Source organism: Solenopsis invicta, chromosome 9, assembly GCF_016802725.1.
Source record: "Solenopsis invicta isolate M01_SB chromosome 9, UNIL_Sinv_3.0, whole genome shotgun sequence".
Classification (NCBI taxonomy): Eukaryota; Metazoa; Arthropoda; class Insecta; order Hymenoptera; family Formicidae; genus Solenopsis; species Solenopsis invicta.
This window is the reverse complement of record NC_052672.1, coordinates 1,726,861-1,748,075: the sequence shown is the minus strand read 5'-3', so window position 1 is coordinate 1,748,075 and position 21,215 is coordinate 1,726,861. Positions and strand designations below refer to the sequence as shown.

At 40.5% G+C, this 21,215-nt stretch overlaps 1 protein-coding gene across 3 annotated transcripts in view; it reads left to right on the top strand.

Moving 5' to 3' along the window:
- Nucleotides 1-15,462, top strand: part of LOC105194123 (lachesin) — a 463,227-nt gene extending 447,765 nt beyond the window's left edge. For all 3 annotated transcript variants that reach the window (XM_039453581.1, XM_039453580.1, XM_039453579.1), the window contains 3 exons: nucleotides 14,176-14,324; nucleotides 14,420-14,482; nucleotides 14,650-15,462. In XM_039453581.1, coding sequence (XP_039309515.1) covers nucleotides 14,176-14,324; nucleotides 14,420-14,482; nucleotides 14,650-14,771 — 334 coding nt within the window. In that variant the 3' untranslated portion in view covers nucleotides 14,772-15,462. The remainder of the gene's footprint in view (nucleotides 1-14,175; nucleotides 14,325-14,419; nucleotides 14,483-14,649) is intronic.
- The last annotated feature ends 5,753 nt before the right edge of the window (nucleotides 15,463-21,215 follow it).

The following is a 21,215-nucleotide window of genomic DNA, read 5'->3' as shown; positions in this document are numbered from 1 at the left end:
GCGCCGACAGCTTTCTCATGCCCAAAATTTCATGCAGGACATGACCCACGCGGTCTTTTGAGATGCCTACTATTTTAGCTACCTCGCACACCTTCAATCGGCGGTCTGCCAATACGAGATCGTGGATTTTTGTCACGTTATCCTCCGTGGTAGCCATTTTTGGGGCACCTGGGCGTGGCTCGTCAAAAACCGACGTGCGACCACGTTGAAACTCGTTAAACCAATTTTTGATGGTCGCCATCGAAGGAGAAGAGTCACCGTACACAGCATCTAAGCGCTCTTTGATTTCGCTGCGCGATTTCCCTTCCAAAACAAGAATCAAATCACCGACCAAAGTTGCTCTTTTTTCATTTTTCTAAAATCCGCGGACACGCCCGCTTCCACACGCGATCAAAACAAAACTACGAATCCGATTCGGCTGAAATTTTGACAGTAGTCGTCTACGAGAATGTACTACACGATAGTAAATCTCTCTTGCGATACTGGCACCATGGGACGGTGAGGCTAAGTACTTATCGGACCGCCAATGGCAATATATAATATTGCCATTGTCAGTTTTTATCAAATATTTTTGTAGCCCTTTATGAAAAGTAGTAACAAACCAAACTGTCGCCACTCCCCCCCCCGGCCGTCCACTGTCCCATGCTATCCGGCCGAACATCCGCCGGACACCAGTAATAAGGCGCAACGCACCGATAATTTCTTTTACGTTTGTGCGCGTTTAAAACAAAGCATTCACACGACAGCAATCTTGGCGCGCGCGCGCAGTCGCCGCCGATCTCGAAAGTTCAAGAGCACGCCGTCTTGCCGTGCCCGATCTCAAGTGGTGGGGATGCTGGTTTCGTTGAGCCTCCGACCGTTCTCGAGCATTCTCCTACCACCGAGCTCGGGTATACAAGAGCGCGCATCTCGTAGCTCTCTTCTTCCTGATCCTTTCCGATCAGAAGAAGTCACCCAGATCCCAAAAAGGAGTCAAGCGCTTTGGCTTTCGCGGAGTACTCTTTGCCAGTGACCGCTCTTATCCCGCTTTTTTGTCAAGTACTGTGGATTCAAACAACTTGTGCTCCGACAAGCAATCTTGCCTACTTGATTTAAAACCAGCTCCAGTTCCTGCTTTTGGCAACGCTCTACGATCAGGAGTACGGAGATTCCGCGCCTTTACCAGGTGCTTGGCGTGGATGTTGCTATCCGCCAAAAATTATCAGCGGTATTAACCGCCACGCGTCGCGCCGGTTTTGTGATCAGGCTTGATCTCGCGACGCAGTACCGCCTGCGCGGCCGTCCGGCCTACAAACGCGCGAGACATCGTAAACAGCGTAAGACTATTTATAGCCTCACAGCTAATCGCTGAATAACGCAAGCTTGCCGGTACACGCGCACGACGCTACTAGACTGTACCCTAGGCACCTATCTTTGTAAATAGTTGCGGATTTAAATCTGCAACTGTCTGTAAATAATTCCGCAAGTTGTCCGTCCATTTTCCATTTGTTATAGCATCCGTCTTTTAATACGATTTTCGTTATTCTCTTTATATTGCGTTTAATTTCTTTTTTATTACGTTTACTTTTTTTTGTATTTTTTTTTATTTATGTTACAATAAATCTCATCTATTTTTTTTTGTCTAAAACATTGAATCCAAAGTTTATTCTCTCTTTGCGATCCCTCGCGCTCTCGCCTCCGTTACTGCTGCCCGTGCGCGAAACGGGATCGTTACAAAGTGTCTAAATAAATTTTTTTGCGACATTGTTCAAGCCCGCAATTCAATATAATATTGAAAATTTTTTTTCCTAAAAATATAATTAAGCAAGTGTAAACAATTTTTCGCAGAAATTTATTTTTCTAACTGTGCGAACGCGATCGTAAGTCGCTGCACTTAATTTGGGAGTAGAAGGGTAAAGGAGGAAAGATACAAGAAGACTAGGCGCCGGTACTCGTCTCGCACGAGACGATAAGGATCGTGACAATTACGGGGAGATTGAGATCGGTGAAATAACTATTTGGAGAATTCACGGGAGGCAAATAGTTCAATATATTTATCAATTGTCACAGATACACTGCATGATCACCCACGTGATCGAAACTTCGAATGCGACACAGTTCCGCGCCACGCGGTAATGGCGTGACCACAGGAATCTCGCCAAACGGAGATTGCAATGGTGAGCGCCGAGAGATCTCGCCGTCGGAAATCTCATGCACAAGTTCTTACCGCGCGTGCGAGCGCGAAGAGCGTGTTTCACAAATTAAGATTGTTCGATTCTCGCCAACCGGAGAATCTTTGGAGCAACCGCGGTTCGAGCGCGCTCGCTGCCGCGCTGCTGCGCGATCACGATATTAACGCGTGATACTCGTCGCCGACGGCGAACGCGAGCCGGTTCGGAGCTCGCGAGTTTGCTCCGGCTTCTTCCTCACTCACAAAAACGCGCGGTCGGTTGACGCGATCACTTTGAGATCACTCGCGTGAGTCCAACTTTGCTGCCGCGATCTTAGAGTAGTATCGAATCTCGGTATACTGACACACGGCCCGAATGCGTGTGGCTGCTCCGAAAACTCGAGGAAGAAGAAGGAAGAAGAAGCCGGAAACAAACGACTCGCATCGCCTTGGTCCTTCGAGCCGGATCTAAGTAGAGCGCGCAAAGACCACGACTGTACGTCGCGGTTTCATTGTCCATCTCGAAACACTAACTCTATATTAACAATATAATTTGAAAATTCCTATGTTTAATAGTTTTTTTCAAATGATAGTATCAAAATTTATTTACGAAAATTGCATGTTGAATGTTCCGTTGTTGGTAGTTTATTTCCTATATTTATTTTTAAATGTAATAATTGGTTTTATTTTCAAAGTGATCTCAAAAAGTATATTTTGTGCAAAAAATGTATTTTTTAATATTTTTGCAATAACTTTTTTACCATGTTTTTGCATGATTTGTTTATTTGTTGTGTTTAGTTGAACCCTAACAGAACAGAGCATGATACGAATTGCACATGTAAAGGTGAAAGAGATTTCTGTAGGCATGCAGCTGGACTATGCATTTTTGTTAACATAAAAAGTACTTGTTCTAAAATTGGAAAGCCAATAAAGTGGAATTGGCCTCCATAAGTGCAACTAAATAAATATTATTAAGAAACTGCAATAAATAAATTATTCCCACTGAAACAACGTTTTTGTTTAGAAGAAAAAATATTAAAATTCGAGAACGTCGCGAGCACTGTACAGAAACACATTTGCAGGAAGTTAGTCCTTTCATTGAAATGATCAAAGCCGAATTTTAATGTCAAAATGAATGTGACGTTATTCAACAAGAAAAAGAACAATTTCAGTACGTGTTAAATGACGTTGTTCACAAATTGTTTATTTTACAAAGTTCTGAAATGAGCAAAATTCATCAGTGTTACAAATCCACTTTGACTCCTGAAACAATTTGATTAACAAAAGTAGAATGCCCCAAAGAATTGCGATAAATTTACGAAAATGATATTAAAGTTAATAAACAGAAATGGCATGACATTTGTTTAAAATCCGTGCGTCAAAGTGAAACTCCTATCTGGTTTCGAAAGAGGTTTCTTAGAATAACGAGCAGTTCTAAAGCACATAAAATCAATCACGCGAAAAACAAATTTTGATACTTTGGCGAATAGTTTTATTAAACAAAAACATAAAAGCAATTTGAACGTTGCTACGTCGTATGGTTTAAGTAAAGAACACAAAGCTCGAAAACTTTTTGAACAAGAAAAATCATTGAAAATCTATGAAGTTGGCTTGATCATTTCAATGAAACAACCTTTTCTGGCCTGTAATCCTAATGGAATTATTTTTTGAAATAATGAAGTAGAACTCTTGGAAATAAAATATCGTACAGTTGCAAGAATACCTTAATTGTCGGTTATAAAGAGAAAAGGTGTATGGTTCCGTACTTAAATTTTGATGAATTTGGAGCAGTTCAACTATCTTGTTCACATATGTACTTTACGCAAGTCCAAGTATCAATGTATTTGATTGTTGCAAAAAAATGTTATTTTACGTTTATTCGCCATTGAGTGTATGTGCAAGTTGACAGAGATGAAGCATTTTTAACAGAAGTTATTCCTAAAATTGAATGGTTTTACTTTACACACTTTCTTTCTTTGTTGTCAATAAATAAATAATTCAAGAATTGAAAAAGAAACCCAAACTTTTATTTACAGTCAGTTTTGTAATACATAATTCACTTTTATGCTGCAACTTATTATTTTTTTCTGTTTTTAATTCATTAATTAAGCCATGTTATCAGATACTTATGAAAATCATTAAATTACTCCACTGACATTATGATTTACGTATCAAAAGTTCTTTATTATTTGCAAGAATATACGCAACGTACATTATAGTAATTGAACAAATCAACATTCACGTGATCTAAAATCTTAAAAATTCTCAATTGTTGCATAGCTCTTTCAACGTATATTTTTACAGATGCAATTTTATATCCCTCTATAACTTCTTCAAGCAAAAATTGTGGATTTACACAAAATGGTGGTTTTACGAGTATGCCATCACTTTTCAGTAAATCTGATTTTATCAAAAAAAATCCTTTATCTGCAAGTATCTTATCTCCTGTTTCAATCAATTTAAAAAATTCTGAACGCGTAACAGCATTTTTGTTTGACATTTGTTCCCCAAAACCATTAGAAATGTATGTGATTAATCCAGAAGGAGAAATTGCCATTAAATATTTGATAGTGAAATTGGACTTATAACTGGAATACATCAAAACTCTGTGTTCTGTAGTATTAGGCGTTTTGCAGTACAATTCTGTGCAATCTATTGTTGCGCGGCAGTTTGCCGGGTAATTTTGAAAACTTTTAGGCATTGTTTTTTTAATTGCTTGTTTGAATGGCCAAAATAACCAAGATTTGCATTCTTGGTAAACAATTTACAGTGTATGATAAAAAATATTTATTGGTGATGTTCTAGAAATTTTAAAAATACAGCTGAGTGTTGAAAAATTGAGCCCCAACTTCATTTTTATGAAAAAAAAAGGGCGGTTTGCATGCTTATCTTTCCAAATAAATAAGGGTTAGGCTTTTTTATTAACAGAGATAGCAATAAACAAGATAGAAAACAAAGCTTTCGTTACACCTGTCAATTGTTTCATTGATGTATGATTTGCGATGTCGTCATATCCAACAAAACCAAAAGTCTTTTTATCAGTATTAATGCCAACGGTTTTACGAGATACAGATTTAGGGTTAATTTTTTTTGCTGTGATTCTTTACTCTTATCTCTGATGCAAATACATGTCTGTGTAGAAACATTATTCGTACATTTGTCAGGTAAGCAAATCAAAGTGGACTTACTTCCACAGTCGTCTGTACAAAAATTCAAGTCTGCTTCGATAGCTACGTCGCGTTTTTGTGGAGACGTACTTAAAACATCATCATTTGAAAAATGTTCAGGCATTTGCTCATCTGAAACAATGTAATAACAATGTTGTTACACTTCATATTTATTTACAAAACTAAATTTGCATTAATTAGATAATTTTTTATATTATCCATAGATTATTCAATATTACATATTAAAATAACTATTGCATATTTGGTATTTATACTTGTTCTATGTATAAATTATTTAATAGGAGCAATAACGACAAAATTATGTTAAAGTTAAATGTGTTGATTTTTTTCTAATTTTCTAACTATTAATTTTTCTGTTATATAAATTTAACTTTTTTGCAAAGTTAAAACATAAATTAATTAACTCATACTAATAATGTACTTACAGGTGTGTTTAAAATTTTTGAAAATGTAAGTAAAAATTATATTATAAAATTAACGTACAACTTTCAGCTGCGTGCACTAACTTGTGCGTTTCTTTATTCTGTTATCTTTTTTTATCCTTTCCACTCTTAACTTGGCTGACAATGTTTCCGATTTCTATGGAAATATTGTAGGGTTGTATGATTTTGTCGTTGGGTTTTCAGACTTTTTGCCACCTACAAAACGCTCACTGCAAATTTTGATATTTTATGTAAGGGTTCAAACACTTTTGCCTATCTAATTTATAAAAAACAAAAATAAAATTAAAATTAATTTTTTCAAAGATTTTTTTACAATTATTTGCTGTTACTTTCACTAACGTTTCTCGACGCACAGAAATTATTTATTTTTTTTTGCCTCTCAAGTTGATGTGGCCGATCGGGCAACGAATAAAACACCAAGTTGAGATTTTTCAATTCTCGATTTGGATAGCCCAACACACAGCACAATTGCCCCTTGCTTTTTTTGACATAATGAGCATTAACAATTTATAAACATATTACGTTACGATAACTGATAAGAGCTGTCAAATTTTCTGAGCTATGTTGCGCTGTATTTTTTATTATTATGGCCAACCAAGAACTTATGCGCTATATTACATGATGGCGCATTAAGCAATGGTTTCAAAGCCAATAGTACCAGCAGCTTCTGCGGCAAGCAACTTTCACCAATTATCTATTCCTGGTGGACAATTAATATGCAGCTTTTGATTTGTTGAACTTAGATGGTAAAAGAAAGTAATGAGTCAAACCAAATGTGAGTTCTGTGTTCGTCTTGGATTAATTCTTAGATGTTACTCCTATGACTTACGGCACTTGAGACTCTGTCTCAAGACACGCCTTGTAAAAACTCTTCAAATTGAGGAAATCTACGATCTAAAATTGTAACGGTACGCGGTTTCGGTGCGGGGCGGGAACTTCGGACCGGATAAGGCTCGTCGGTTGGTCAGGTGTCCGTAATGATTATACCCAGTGTTTTAAGTAGCAAAAGATAGAGTATGATTTATTGCTGAACAAAAGAAAAAGAAAAAGCGTTGACAAGATGCATGAGATAACAAAGATAAGGAGATTGCAAAGAGATAATGATAGTGATAATAATATAGAGATCGCAAAGAGATAATGATAGAGATAATAATATAGAGATCACAAAGAGATAACAATATAGCTGGTATTCGGATTACCAGTTACGCGGCGGAGTGCCTGTAAAGGTCTTTTTACGCGGTTTACATCTAAATGCAAAAACTATCTATTTACAAGTTTTGGCTAGACTAGCGAGTTATGCGGGCTGCTTGCCCCTACGGTCGGGGAGTCGCGGGGCGCGGCGGGATTGGCTAACGCAGTCGTGTGAGCAAATGCGGGTCGTTGCCGGCGCGGTCGCCGCTGCGATTCGCCCGAGCGCGTCCCGTGCAAGTGGGGCGCTCGATCGACAGGTTGCTTGTGCCCTGCCGATGAATGAGTTACGAAATTCGTCTGTTCGACAGTAAAGGTATTCGAGGACGACGGTGATTGGTTGAGAATGCTCGGCCGGTGATGATGACGAGAATGCTCGTCGAGGATCTCGGACGTGATTGGTCGAGAATGCTCGGCCGATGATGATGACGAGAATGCTCGTCGAGGATATCTGAGACGACTGGTCGAGGATACTCGGCCGAGGATAGCGACGGGAATGCCCGTCGAGGATATCGGAGTGCGACGAGAATGCTCGTCTTTAAGGAGCGATCAAGAATGCTCGGTCTTGTGGACGGGTCGGATAGTCGGACGGATCTGCTTTGTGCGTTCCCACTGCCGGCTTATATATCCGAACGCGCGGCTGAGCAAGCCAATCCGCGCGCTCGGTCGGCTGAGCCGGAGTGGGAGCGTTACGGAACGCCACGATCGGCGCGCGTGTTGCCGCGTGGTCGCACGGTGAAGTTCGGTCGTGCGCGCACGTGGTCCCCGGCTGCACTCGGCGTTCGTTGTTCGGTGGACGGAACGGAGGCGCACGGACGGTGGAGGGGCGTATCGTTACAAAATAAGAACGCATCAATCATTTACAGAATCAAAGAAATCTATTAAATACACGCATTAGCGATGGTTTTGGCCTTCGGAAGAACGACGATCTTTGTGATCGATTGCTTGAGCATCGTAGAAGCTGTTCAGACGGTGACTACTCGAACCTGTCCGCTGTCGCCAGTCTGTGATTTGTGCTAAAAGCCAACAAGTGGGAGGTGACGTCTTCCTGCGGACGAGATACAAGTCACCGACGTCAGGGTTGACCTCTGGTTTCCATCACATAGATCTGGCATTGAATGCCTGTACTCTTTTAACCATCTGGTCCAGAAATCATCTCGCATTCGCTGCCATGGCGTTAATCGATTGAGCGGCTCGGAGGACAACCTTTAGCACAGACGTTAGCGGCGTGCCTGTCAAGAAGTGTCCTGGAGTTAAAGCTGCGGAGTCCCCTGGATCGTTAGACAAAGCCTGCAGAGAATGAGAATTCAGGCAAGCTTCTATTTGCACCAGAGCCGTAGCCAGCTCTTCAAAAGTCAAAATTGCCTCTCCGATGACTCTCCGGAGATGCTGTTTGACCAACTTCACGGCCACCTCCAAAATATGGGGGGAAGGGGCCGAGCTTGTATCTCCATTTGACGCCTTTGCTTACTAAAGAATTAACCAACCGGGCGTTGTTTTTTATTGTTGCATGGAATAGTGCTCAGAGTTAAGTGTTGGCGCCCACGAAGTTGGTATCTCTGTTGCTATACATTGTCTGGCACATTTTTCTGAGCAAGACAAATCGTTGAAAGGCAGCCATGAAAGCATCCGTAGTGTAGTTTGATGCTAGCTCGAGATGGACGACTCGTGTGGCAAGACAGATGAAGATGCAGAAGAAAACCTTCTTTGATTTGTGGCCTTGTCCCGTCGTTGTGCGGACCAGCATTGGTCCCTCGTAATCCACGCTAGTGTGAATAAAGGGCCGCGATGCTGTGACCTTGGGTTTTGGAAGCTGACCCATAGGAAGTTGAGAAGATGCCGCCCGCCATCACAGGCAGGAAATACATCGGTGGATGAGGCGACGTACCTTGGTGTCCTCCAGGTATCCAATATTGTTGACAAAACTGTTCTAGAGTCAGTTGAACACCTCCATACATGGTCTTCTGGTAACAGGCCTCGATTGTAAGTGCTGAGACCCGTGTAGTAGGGTTACGGGATGTTGTTCGTCTAGGTTAAAAACGGCGTGATTGAGCCGTCCACCAACTCGAATAATTTTATGTTTGTCTCTGAAGAGATTTGGCCTAACCAACTTGCTGCGTCCCGACACCGTGCTCCCTTTAGACAACACTAGCATTTCATCCCGGAACCGCGTTGATCCTATATACAGCGTATCCAGCGACAGCGCACCTCTTCAATCTCCCATGGCGCGAGTTGAATCTCTGCAACAGACGGTGCGCGTCAGTCTTGATACGCTCCGAGCAACAACACCATACAGTTACTTGCAGCAGTCAATATAGCCTTGAGAATCACTGTAGTAACGGCATGTCTTTGTTCTCTTGAAGATTGACAGTAGCTCTGTGAACGTTCTTCCGGCAGCGGCGTTGTCAGTAAGGGTGACTGCTGTTCTATCGGTTCTTCAGCTTTCTTGGTCAACCAGGTCGGACTGCTTTACCAAAGCGAGTGCTCCAAGAGATCCTTTGGAGATAGACCACGAGCATTTTGCTGGATTTGATTCACCCGATATGTAGTGCCAAGCCTCAGGAAACGTCCGCTAAATGTCTGCCATTTGATTGGCAAGTTTTCCATCAAGAAGGATGTCCTTTGATCCAGGCAAAGACCACCGTAGAGTCGGACCACAGGCAGACAGGCGCAGCCATTAACTCCATAACTGTCGTCACGTATGCTGCCAGCCGCGTTAAGAAAGCGGTTGCGCAAAGTTTTAGTCAAGAAAACGAAACTGGCCGCACGGGAGCTACCTTAGTCTTAGCTTAAAACAAAAAAGAATGTTGGCGACCTTCGAGATCTGCAACGCAGAGGTATACCACCGCCGCATATGCACGTTTGAAGGCATTTCCAAACCCATGCACCTGGGCGCGCTCGCCCGTTGTGTCAGCTCATATCCGTGGTGTGCACACTTGCTCGAGCAGAGGTAGCTCGTTGCGCACCTGCGCTTACACTCGCTTCTCCGTCGGAGAAATTGGCTGGTCCCACACAAGTTGCTGCAGCATAGGATCTTGATGAGAGTCTTTGCAGCTATGACTATCGGCGCTAGTTACCCCACCGGGTCGAACAAGCGCACCGTCTGAGAGGGTTCAATGCGTATTGTCACTTGTCTCGCGTCCAATAACCGCACCCGGAAGGCAAAGTAGTCTTACCAAGAATGCCACAGCAAACAGAGTTTCACATCGGCGTCTTACGTTCGCGCACCTGTGCTCTCAGAATATCTGTTAAGACGGCATTGGAATTTGCTTCCCATACGAAAAGAAAAGCCAGGGACGGCGAAAAAAACCAGTCAGTTCATCTCTCAGAACCCGCGCCTCGCTGATGGTATTTGCACCTGTAAAAATAACGTCTGCGTACGTATCTCGTTGTATCACGACGGCCGCTCGAGAAGTGCGTTTTTTCTTGTCTGTGGTGAGTTATCTTAGCGTGCGCATTGCCAAGAAAGGAGCGCAAGCCAAGCCATAGGTCACAGTGTTTAGCCAAAACTCCTGCAGGACACCGCTTCAGGTTGCCAGAGTATCCTTTACAGTTCTCTATCGTCATGATGCACTAGTACCTGGCGGTACATTTTCTCCGCCTTCGCTGCTAAGGAGAATCTGTATTGCCGCCGTCGTAACAACAAGTCAACCAGCACAGGCAAGAGATTTGGTCTGGTGGATTTGTGCGCATTCAGGGAGTCTCCATTGGCCATGCGCGACGATCCGTTTAAGACCACACAAATTTTCCTGGTGGATGACGGTCCCTTGATTACTTCGTGATGTGGTAGATAGTAAACACAATGCTGCTCGGTTTTGAGTAATAAAGACGTCGCCGTCATATTGCCAAGATTTTAGTATTTGGTCATGAAGCTGCGGTATAACTTTTGCAATTTGCGGTCGGCCGTGAATCGACGCTCCATAAAAGGGATCATGAGAATGGCCGCTCGCGCGTGTCGTAAAGACTCGATAGCGTGGATATCACCGGAAGACGGACAATGTATTTGCTCTCCGGCGTTTGACTATGTGAGGAGGCGTAAAGATCTTTGCATGCCTTGCATGCCTGGTCTTCATTTGACAGGGGGAAAGGACCACTTGAAGGCTCCTCTTGACTCCAAAAATGACGCACCAGCTCAGTGATCTCCGTGTCCGTTTGGCAGGAATGCGACGAGGTCATGCTAACCATCGTCATGTCGTTGACGACGCTTGATAGGATCTAACCTAGCGCAGTTAATTGTGCGATTGATGTGCGAGGACCATCTTCACGCAGGCCCTACTCGACGATCGCGGAATGCACATCAACGCTCAGAAGTAACTCCACTGCCTCACCTGTCATGAACTCCGAATCTGCAAGCTGCAAATTACGGATATGAAGCCAGTTTGCGCGCCTAGCTTCCACACATCAAAATGCGCAAAACAAGCACAGACAAATGCATTGACAAGTTTGTAGTAAGCAAGCTGATTTTTAATGAGATCTGGCTCTGCGTCGACCCGGTCTGCTGGCCACCAACGCCATAGATAGACATTGAGGCGGGCAAGCGCAGAAGACTTAGACGCTGTGCGAGCGCCTCGCTTGCGAGAGAAATCTCAGATCCGAGATCAATTAGCGCACGAACCGTATGTCGAGTACTATACTTATCCGAAAAGCCTACACGCGCGATAGTCAGCAAGACTGCGGCTTTTTTTTCCTCGTGATGGTGCACGTAAAGCAATGTCAAGGAAACGCTGGAGGAAGCCGTTGACAAAGAATTGGCCGATGATGTCCATACAGCGTGAATGAAGCTGTGGTGCCTTGTGTTGCAAGCAGCGCATGACTTCCATGACCAACACTGTCATAGCGTGGTTGCCGAAGCAGTTGAGACACAGTTTGCTGTTCTCCATGAGTTTTTTTCTTTGCGCGGGCTCTTTCTTCTGAAAAATCACTACAATGAAAAATTTAATGTTCCTTTTGACATAACAAGCATTGGTCCTGTTTCTTTCTTTGCCTTAAATTTAAACAAGCCATGAGGACACGTTTTTGGTTATGGAAGAAACCGTTAAGCATGCATTCTCTGACGACGTATGAAAAGCCTCCATTACACCCAGCCGGCGTTACAAAAACTGCTTGAGCTGATCTTAAGAAGGCGGATCTGTCATGTTGCTTGTGGCTTCTTCCCACTCACGCCTGGAGCACAAATCCAAAAGCTCGATGACGAAGTACACAAAAAAGTCGTTGTTGTAGGCAGGCTTTTGCCTTATGCTTTCCAGGGTGCTTGGAGTTTGCAGCATACCGTTGACCAATTTCTCAAGATCGACAATTGACTCAGTCTTCATCCGAGGTAACATAGAAAAATGTTGCAAGGCACGAGCGTACAAGTACGGACTTGTTTTTATAGCGCTCTTCTAGAATGGCCCATGATCGCTTAAAATTGACAACAGTCGGTAAGTTTTTGATTCTTTCTTTGGCTTTACCTTGCACTTTGATCTTCAAATAGTGAAGTCTTTTGACGTCAGTGTGTATGGGATGGCGTGATAGGATTAAGACAAAGAAATCTCGGAAAGCCGGCTAAGTGTTTCATTTGTCCTGAGAAAAAAGACAACTCGATTGGAAATTTCCGTTTGGAGCTGCTGCTCCAGGAAATACTCTTTTTGATGGTTCAGCAAGCCTATCGCGCAGCGTATCATGAAGGATATCTCGTTACTCGTTAACCATGTCTTCAACTCGTCCAGGAAGGACAAGTTGAAGACATGAAGTAGTCGTTGTCGGTTACATTGAGCATTGCCTTGTGTGCTGATCGAAGCACGCCTTGGTTGCTCTGGAATTTATTCCAATTAGATTCCAGAGATTACAGACGAGCTTTCACAGTTTCGTGTGTAAACCATGATACGCTTACTTTTGTCAGATTTTCCTCTGCTCGGGCAATGCATTGAAAAACTCGATTTGAGCATCGAGCAGAGCTTGCGCGTCTATACTCATATTAAAGTCTTGCACACTTTTTATCGTCGAGCTATCACTCCTCACTCGTCGTAGCACTAACACGTATCACACGTGCTCTGGAAGATCCAAAGTATTCGGTTTGAAAGACCAAAAATGTTCGAAGTATGAACGTCCACCAAACGTTTGCGGAAAAACAGTGAGTATGAACAAGACGAGTGAGAATAAGGGAAAATATGATTCAGTTGAGTTAACGGCACAATTCTTTAATTTTATTAAATTACAAAAAAAAAGAAAACACTTATTAGCATTATATAGAAAACAATATGTTAAGGGGAGTCGCGTTTTGAACTCGACGCTGGCTGTGAGCGTACTGAACATCGGCTCAGTCGTCAAGCTCTGTATCCTTGTGAAAACGCGCGTCTTTTGTTTTTTTTGGTCGTGATCATGCCAAGAACATTACCATATGTGGCAATATTTAATAGGAAATGGAGTTTCTCAATTAATGGTTTTTTTTGTTCCGCGTTGACAACATCACTACTGTTGTGCTTCAAAAGATTATCGATCGAAGCGCAAATAAGCGATTCTTTCACGAAAATGCATATATGTTCTGAACAGTGAGGTTAAAAGTGTCAAAAATGATTATTTTTACCTCACTATTTTAACCTCACTTTTATTCAATTATGAATTTTATTCAACGACAGAAAAGAAGTCTAAAAACGGCGCCCTGTGTTATAAGACACCCTGTATATAAACATAATTGCAAGAATTTAAATGTGATATTAAACTGTTTTTAAATAAAAAAAATTTTTTATTTGATTTTGAAAATTTAATAGATACAAAAGTATTCATTAACAGATACAATTGCTACTTAGTTTTCTCTAATAAAACTTTCTTTTAACTGGTACAGAAGGTGAAACTTTTAATAATTACTATCATTCTGTAACAAATAAAATACGCATTAATATCCAAAATTAGGATATATAACGGTTTCAAAACATCTTTCTAAGCATGACATGACTCAAAAATATTTTTAAGTCATCTAAAGATATCTAATATCCCAATTTTGGATAGGAGATTATTTAGGAATGCTACAACAATTTGATAAATAATATTATTACATGCGTTTTGGACACATCTTTTTGTGATATTTCTATAAGTTTCCTGTATTGTAGCGGAAAGTCACATCAAAAGAAACGCTAAATAAATTTAATTTTTTATTTTTTACTTAGCATTTTTTTTTTCTAAAAATAAATTTTCTGTGACATTTATGTATTGTTCGTATTATTCATAGACCGAAATATAACGTGCGGGAGGAACGTACGGGATACACGGTTCTGATGTGGCTCCTAATCAAAAAATTCACGGAGAGGGATGTCGGTAGTTACAAATGCGTTTCAACGAATAGCCTGGGAAAGGCGGATGGAACTTTGAGACTATATGGTAAGTTGTATATGTTGCGATCTAGCAAAAAGAGCTTTATATGTTTTAAATTATTATATGCTTTAAAATCTTCAAACATTGGTATGCACTTTTAGAGATTAAAATCGGCTTCGACAGAGTGGGATCTCGTGGAAAGGATCACGTATCTATTATCGGTGGTAAGTATGTATAAACAACAAATTTACTGCTCGCAAGCGTATTATCAATCCAGTTATTGCTATTGCAATAAGATTCAGCGATAAATAGTCTAATTGAATCCCAATAGCACAATCAAAAAATCAAATTTGCGTTTTTTTTTTCAATGAAAGAGTGTAACTTTTTTTAGGTTTAGCCGAGGCCGCTCAAAGTTCTGGTGCCAGTAGTGGCGTCGGCGGTTTTTCCGGAAGTAGCAGCTTGTCACACATCCTATCAATGTTTTTCTTCATACCGATACTATGGCCACGGTGAAGAAGGCATCTACTACTGGTCACCGCTAAGCTACTTAGTGCCGGATGATTTTGTGCCAAAAAAAGACAAGAATGTAGAGAGAATGTGCGAAGTATGAAAGATAGTATGGCAGAAGACATATGAAAGCAAAAATTAAAAAAAGCGAGAGAAAGAGAGAGAGAGAGAGAGCAAGAGAGAAAAGAGAGAAAATGAAATATATTGTAATAATAAATTGGAGTCTTCGGTACTCCAAATTCTTCCTACTTTCCTTTCCTACACCTGAATGTCAAAGACATTTTTAGATCAATAAATGTTGTCAATGTACGCGTCGCTTTAGATTCGCGTTTCGTGGATCGGCCGAGCTAGATTCATTCTGTTCAACTCACGGGCATTTTCGAGAAACGGATCAGCTAAATTAAAAATATTTCATCAAGTGAAATTCATTTTAATATACTTTATACTTCAGATATTTGAACAAAAATGTTACATAGCACATTACTTAATACGAATAGCATAATTCATGTCCGTTTATGCAGTCGATACGCGAATCGATGAATTCGAAAGGAAAGGAGATTTGCCATCGCGGAGATGCTTTTATAAATCAATGATAATCAACGATCATTTTGTCATTGATTTATTGCCCTGCTGACTGACTTTAAACGCCGGAAAACTTTGATGTTTTGAAATAAAAATAAGGATCAGACATTGTGCATTCTTGCCTCATACATTGTTATTTTTGCCTAAATAATACGATATACTCGTAACAATAAAACAAAGAGGTAAGTATTTCTATGTAATTTGGTAAAAACAAGGATTTACGAGTACACTCTTTTTATTAGCGCGTTCCACCTAACGCTGCAATTGTTTGAAATCATTTCATCATTGTTGTTTCTTAAATATTAAATAAGAACAAATGATTCTTATGAACACTGCAAACGTTAAATGGAACGGGCCTTTATATTAAGTTGTGCCTAACTTCTCACGCGTACTTCTCTTGGCATTGTCAACACAACAAATAAATTACTAACAAATTGTCCCCAAGTTGGCATCAAATTCACTCAAAATTTGTGATAAATTCGATGCTCATTTGTGTTAAAAATAAACTTATGTTTTGACAAAGTTTTTGCATATAATTAAATAATACATTTTTAACAAAAATCGAGCAAATTTTACAGAGTATTATTCAATGTTAAATTCGCGGTAAAATCGAATAAAATCTACTCAGCGCTGTCTCAATAAAACATTTATTAAATTAATAACCAATTTGTTTGCAATCTATGCGCAAATTGATAGGAAATTTGATCAGATAACAGCAAATCCACAACCATTTGTGTCCGCATTATGTTCAGGATCTGTCGATAAACTTACTAATATGTCATGTCTGTAAATTAATGGAACAAACCGAGTAAGAGTAGCGTGTGCAGACAATTTGATGACAAATTAATAGTAAAAAAACAAGTACAAGCTGCAAATTCTGCTCTAGTTCTGCGGTTAATCTGTTGACATAGTAACAGCCAGTATACTTCACCTTATTTATGTTTATTAACAACATTAGGTTACCCAATAAACGGAAATAGATTAAAGCGATGCACGATGCTGCCGTCTATATATGCAAATATTTTTATTTCTAACATATCTTTTTATTGAAAAATTTTTTTGCAGAATAAAAGTACAGACAATGACAAAGTTCTCATGCTACAATTTAATATAAAAAACAAAAAAAAATTATAAAAATATAGTTTTGTTAACCAACATTTGTTGCGCATAAAAATTTGATACTTTATACGTATAAAATAAGCAAACTCGGATTTACGACAAAAAAACAATACTATGCTTTCAGAATGAACCTAGAAGTTTCAATATAAAAAAAGTGCTGGAAATAAATTCTGTGTGTAAATTAGAGTACGAAATCAGTTTGAATTAGAACGGGTAGTAATCATATAAAGTGGAAAAATCTTCCATTTCATGGCGCTGAAATCTAAGACAAAAACGAATAATATATTTATGAGTGCGTTAGACAAAGACGCTAGTTTGTGCCTGGTTTTAGCACTATTCCCTTTACTCATTGCCCCCGCGCAACCACGTGCCGCTCGACTCTCCGTCGAAAAAAAATCTGTTGTACCGACATTGAGTGAGTTTATTTATCACTCCAACAAGGCAAATAGATTGAAAATTTGTGAAAAACAATTTGTAACGCTGGTGATTTTTGGGCAGTGCCGGGAGAAACGAAGGGGGGGGGGTTACGGATAAGCTCGCCGAATTGCCGGGTTCGGAGAAATAATCGCACTCGGATTTGTAGAAGATAAATACAAAGATTTATTTAAGATAAACTTAAAGAAAGTACATACAATTAATACGTGAAGCAAATGTAATGAACTGGAATAAAACAAAATGCCTCGGAACGGGCAAACGCAAACAAAAAGAGACGGTGGTGGTCGCAAGGCGCAAAACTATAAACAGAACTTATCGTTATCGTGTGTGACGATACCAGAGCCTAACGATCAGACGCGAAAAAGAACGAACTTAATCTACGCGGAAAACGAAGTATCGGGGTAATCATTGGTATATTACACCGAAATATAATTGGCTTGGGCTTTGGCTAGATGGGCATCGCTGCGGGTAGCGATGTTTTCGCAGAGTTAAACGGATTCGGTATCCGGAGGGTATCGAAAAGCCGCGGAACGCGTGGACATCGATGTGGATACGGCCATAAGCGCGGTGACGCGAATTGGTCGAGGACGCTGCGATGTGCGGGCGCTTCCGCGGTTTGCCTAATCTACCTCGTGCAAATAAGGCAGTGAGTATTGTCAGGGCGCAGATGCCCTGGCGATGCTTAGGGTTATCGGTCGGTGTCGAGGAGGCTTTCCGGGTGTGATTTCCTCGAGGATGCTCGAAAACGAGGCGGATTGGTCAGGTATGCCTGGCCTAAGGACTCGACGAGAATGCTCATCGAGGAGAGGTTTTCGGTCTAACCGAGGATTATCGTCGAGAGCGTGGCAAAAGAGGCGATTAGGTTTGTCCTCAAAAAAGTTGGGAGCGCCGAGGATGCTTGACTAGGCAGGTTCGATGGACCGGGAAGATCTGATCTCGATGTTCCCACTGCCGGTTTATATATCCGAACGCGCGGCTGGACGAACCAATCCGCGCGCTTGGTTGGCTGGCTCGGAGTGGGAACGTTGCGGAACGCCACGGACGGCGCGCGTGTTACCGCGTGATCGCGACGGGAGGTTAGCTGGTGCGTGCATGTGGTTTTCGCTGCCGCGGTGCTCAGGTGTACAGAGCGGAGTGGCAGTACGCGCGAGGTGGAGGGGCGTTTTGTTACATCAATAAAGTATACAAATTCTTAAAATTAAAAAAGGAATTATAAATAAATTGGGCAAATAAGTGTTAGTCGTTGTTATTGGAGCGCAGAGTTTTAATTGTCACATTCAAAAATACATTTTGTAAATTTAAGGATACATTAAATTTAAAACATTAAATACGTTTTGACTCACTTCAAATCATTATCAGTGTACAAAATTGTAATCAAATAAAAAATTAGCCGAGTGTCCAGTACTCCTATTTGGGGACCAAAGAATTTCCATACATGAAAGCTTTGTCCACAATATGGTTGTATAATATGGTTGTACCAATAATCAATATATTAAAAACCATATGACTTACCCTTAAGAGTCCAGGAAGAGAAAATATAACTTCGCAAGAGTTAAAATTAATTATAAATTTTCTGAACAGAACGCAAATAAATTAAACTTAAAAGTAGTCTGACTGTTGTAAGAGAAACTATGATATAAATACCTATCATGTTATTTACTTGCGTTCTGTTAAAAAAATTTAAGTTTAAATCCAACTCTTGCAAGATTATGCTTCCTGTTCCTGAATTTCTAGAGATAAATTATATGGTTTTTAATGTATAACTATTGTCTGTGTAATTGTGGGTGAAGCTGTCAGGTATGAAAATTTTCTGATCCACAAATTAGACACTTCAGCTAATTTTTCATAGATTTTGTTACGATTTTGTACATTGATGATGATTAAATTTGAGTCAGAATGTATTTATATAGTGTTTTAATATATTCTTGAATTTGAAAAATGCATTTTTGAATTTGTAACAATTAAATTTCTGAACTCCAACAACAGCAAGCCATTTTTAATTGCTCTATTTAATTGTAACTTTCTTGAAAATTTGTAAACCATTTTAATTCATTTGAATATGTTGAAATGCGCACCTAACATGAGCTCGTGTTCTTCTGATTTATGATTGCACTCTAGTTTTTATTTTTAGTGACTTTCTTATATTCAGTTTTTAAATTACCTATTTGATTGATTGCATTATTTTTATTTTATTTTTTTTCTGATTTGGCTGACACTTTATTGGACATGGACCAATTAGACACCGCACGATTGGACACGTAATATTGGAAAACGCACGACTGAAAATCGCACGATTGGAAACCTGACGGCCCCTCCCGTACCTACCTCGTCCCAGTCTTTTTCTATCGCCGAGGTTAGGTTGTAACCGAACGGATTGTCACGAGTGTTACGAATCACGGCTGGATATATTGCCGGTATTCCGGTAGCAATTTGGTCGCCTCGTTTTTATTCGAGAAAATGAGAAAGATTCTACACAAAACGCGCATTGCAACTTACCCAGAAGTGTGTTGTCTCGCCTTGCATCTTTACCCGTGTCCGTAGTCCGTGGAACGCCAACGTCTGGTGTCTCGTCCTCTCGTGATCTCGTTTGCGGTTTCTTTCAACGCCCGACTTGAGTGAATTACGCTCGTCTCGCAAAAGGATGAGTAGCTCTCGTGAATAATCACACGCTCGTTTGAGATTAACATTTCACACAGTTTATTTAAAAAAATGTTTTACAACGTGTACTTTGCGTTTTGAGAATGTTCTATATAATCGTTTGGGTCGCGCACACTCACCCGTTCTCATTTACGCATACACGCTCGTGAACCTACAATAATAATATAAATGCGTCGTCACGCGTTACTCGCGGCGCGAGAATTACGCTTGTCCGCTCGCGAGTCTCTCACACGCGGTTAATCACGGAAACTTAATTACCACACGACTTGATCGTCCTCAGACGTCGTGGGTAGGAAATTTAATAAACTCGAAAAATTGAATAATTGTTTAAATTTAAGAAAATAACACTAATCACGTTAAAATGTGATTTACACTCGCGTACGGAAAAACGAAATTGTCCCGTTACATCGTTATTTACGATTTATTGACTGTCGCAAGATTTCTTCGAATCTTCGAGAACCCCATGTTCTCACGCGCAACTTTTCTCTCGGTAGAGTACTCATTGCTTCGGCTTTTGGAAACCGACTGGCTATCACTAGTCTGCCTCGAAAGGCTTGGGACGCGATGCCCGCTTGGCATTGGTGGTGGGAACGCACGGACCAATCGCGCGTCGAGGCGCTCTGCCATTGGCACGCCTACCGCGTTGACGCGCCGCCCCGTCAAATCGGGCGTCGCGCGTCTGAAACATGGCCAGGAAGATGCGTTCACGCCTACTCAATGCCCACGGCGTATTATAGCTCTTGCGCACGCACTTAATAATGATCTTGGGCAGTTAGCTTTGGCAGTTAGCCGGTCTGCCGTCCGGTTCTCGCGCGCACACTGTATGATAATCTTTACATTAGCAGTTTGGTGGGCTGCCATTCTTGCATCTTCCTGCCAAAGTTTTTTACGTGTCACACGCATTCCTGCACGCTTGTTGTCTATTCATACTCGGACTTAAACTAATTAATTTTAATAATATTAATATAAAGATAGAGTTTAAGTTAAACAAATGTCCGTTCATACCCGAACTTAAACTATTTAATTTGTAATAACGATAAAGTGAAATAGAATTTTAATTAAACGAATAACATGATTTGGTATAATAAACAAAATTAAAATTATTAAATAAAGTAAATTATACTTTAATCCGCGTCTCGCGCGTTGTGATTTAGATAGAGTGTCGTGACTCTAACAAGGGGAGGATCAGGTGAGTCACCCTGGGATTTTGATTCCAATTTTTTTAGTTACTCTGGAGACGAAAAAAGTTTACGTCTCCCGGCGTTTAATCGAATAGGCCTTAGTTTCAAAATAATAAATTTGTGAAAATTGGCCATACCGCGGTGCGCCATTTGAGTCTTCCCGGTAACTGTTTTCCCAACCAGTGCAGTTGGCTCCGTGCGTTAGGTGCTTACTTCACAATCGTAAGATCCGGGTTTGCTCCCGGATGTGTGCAATATTTTTTTTTTTCTTTAATAAGTGTATTTATCTTGATGATATTGATCTAGTATGCAAATTTTTAAAATAGAAAATTTAATTTAATATCACTTTCTAAACATTAATTTAAATTTAATTTGAATTCAAGTAATAATATTTGAAATAATAAATAGGTAATAATAATAATAATATATAAGTTATTTGAAATGGATAACATATAAAGGCAACGTATCTAAATTT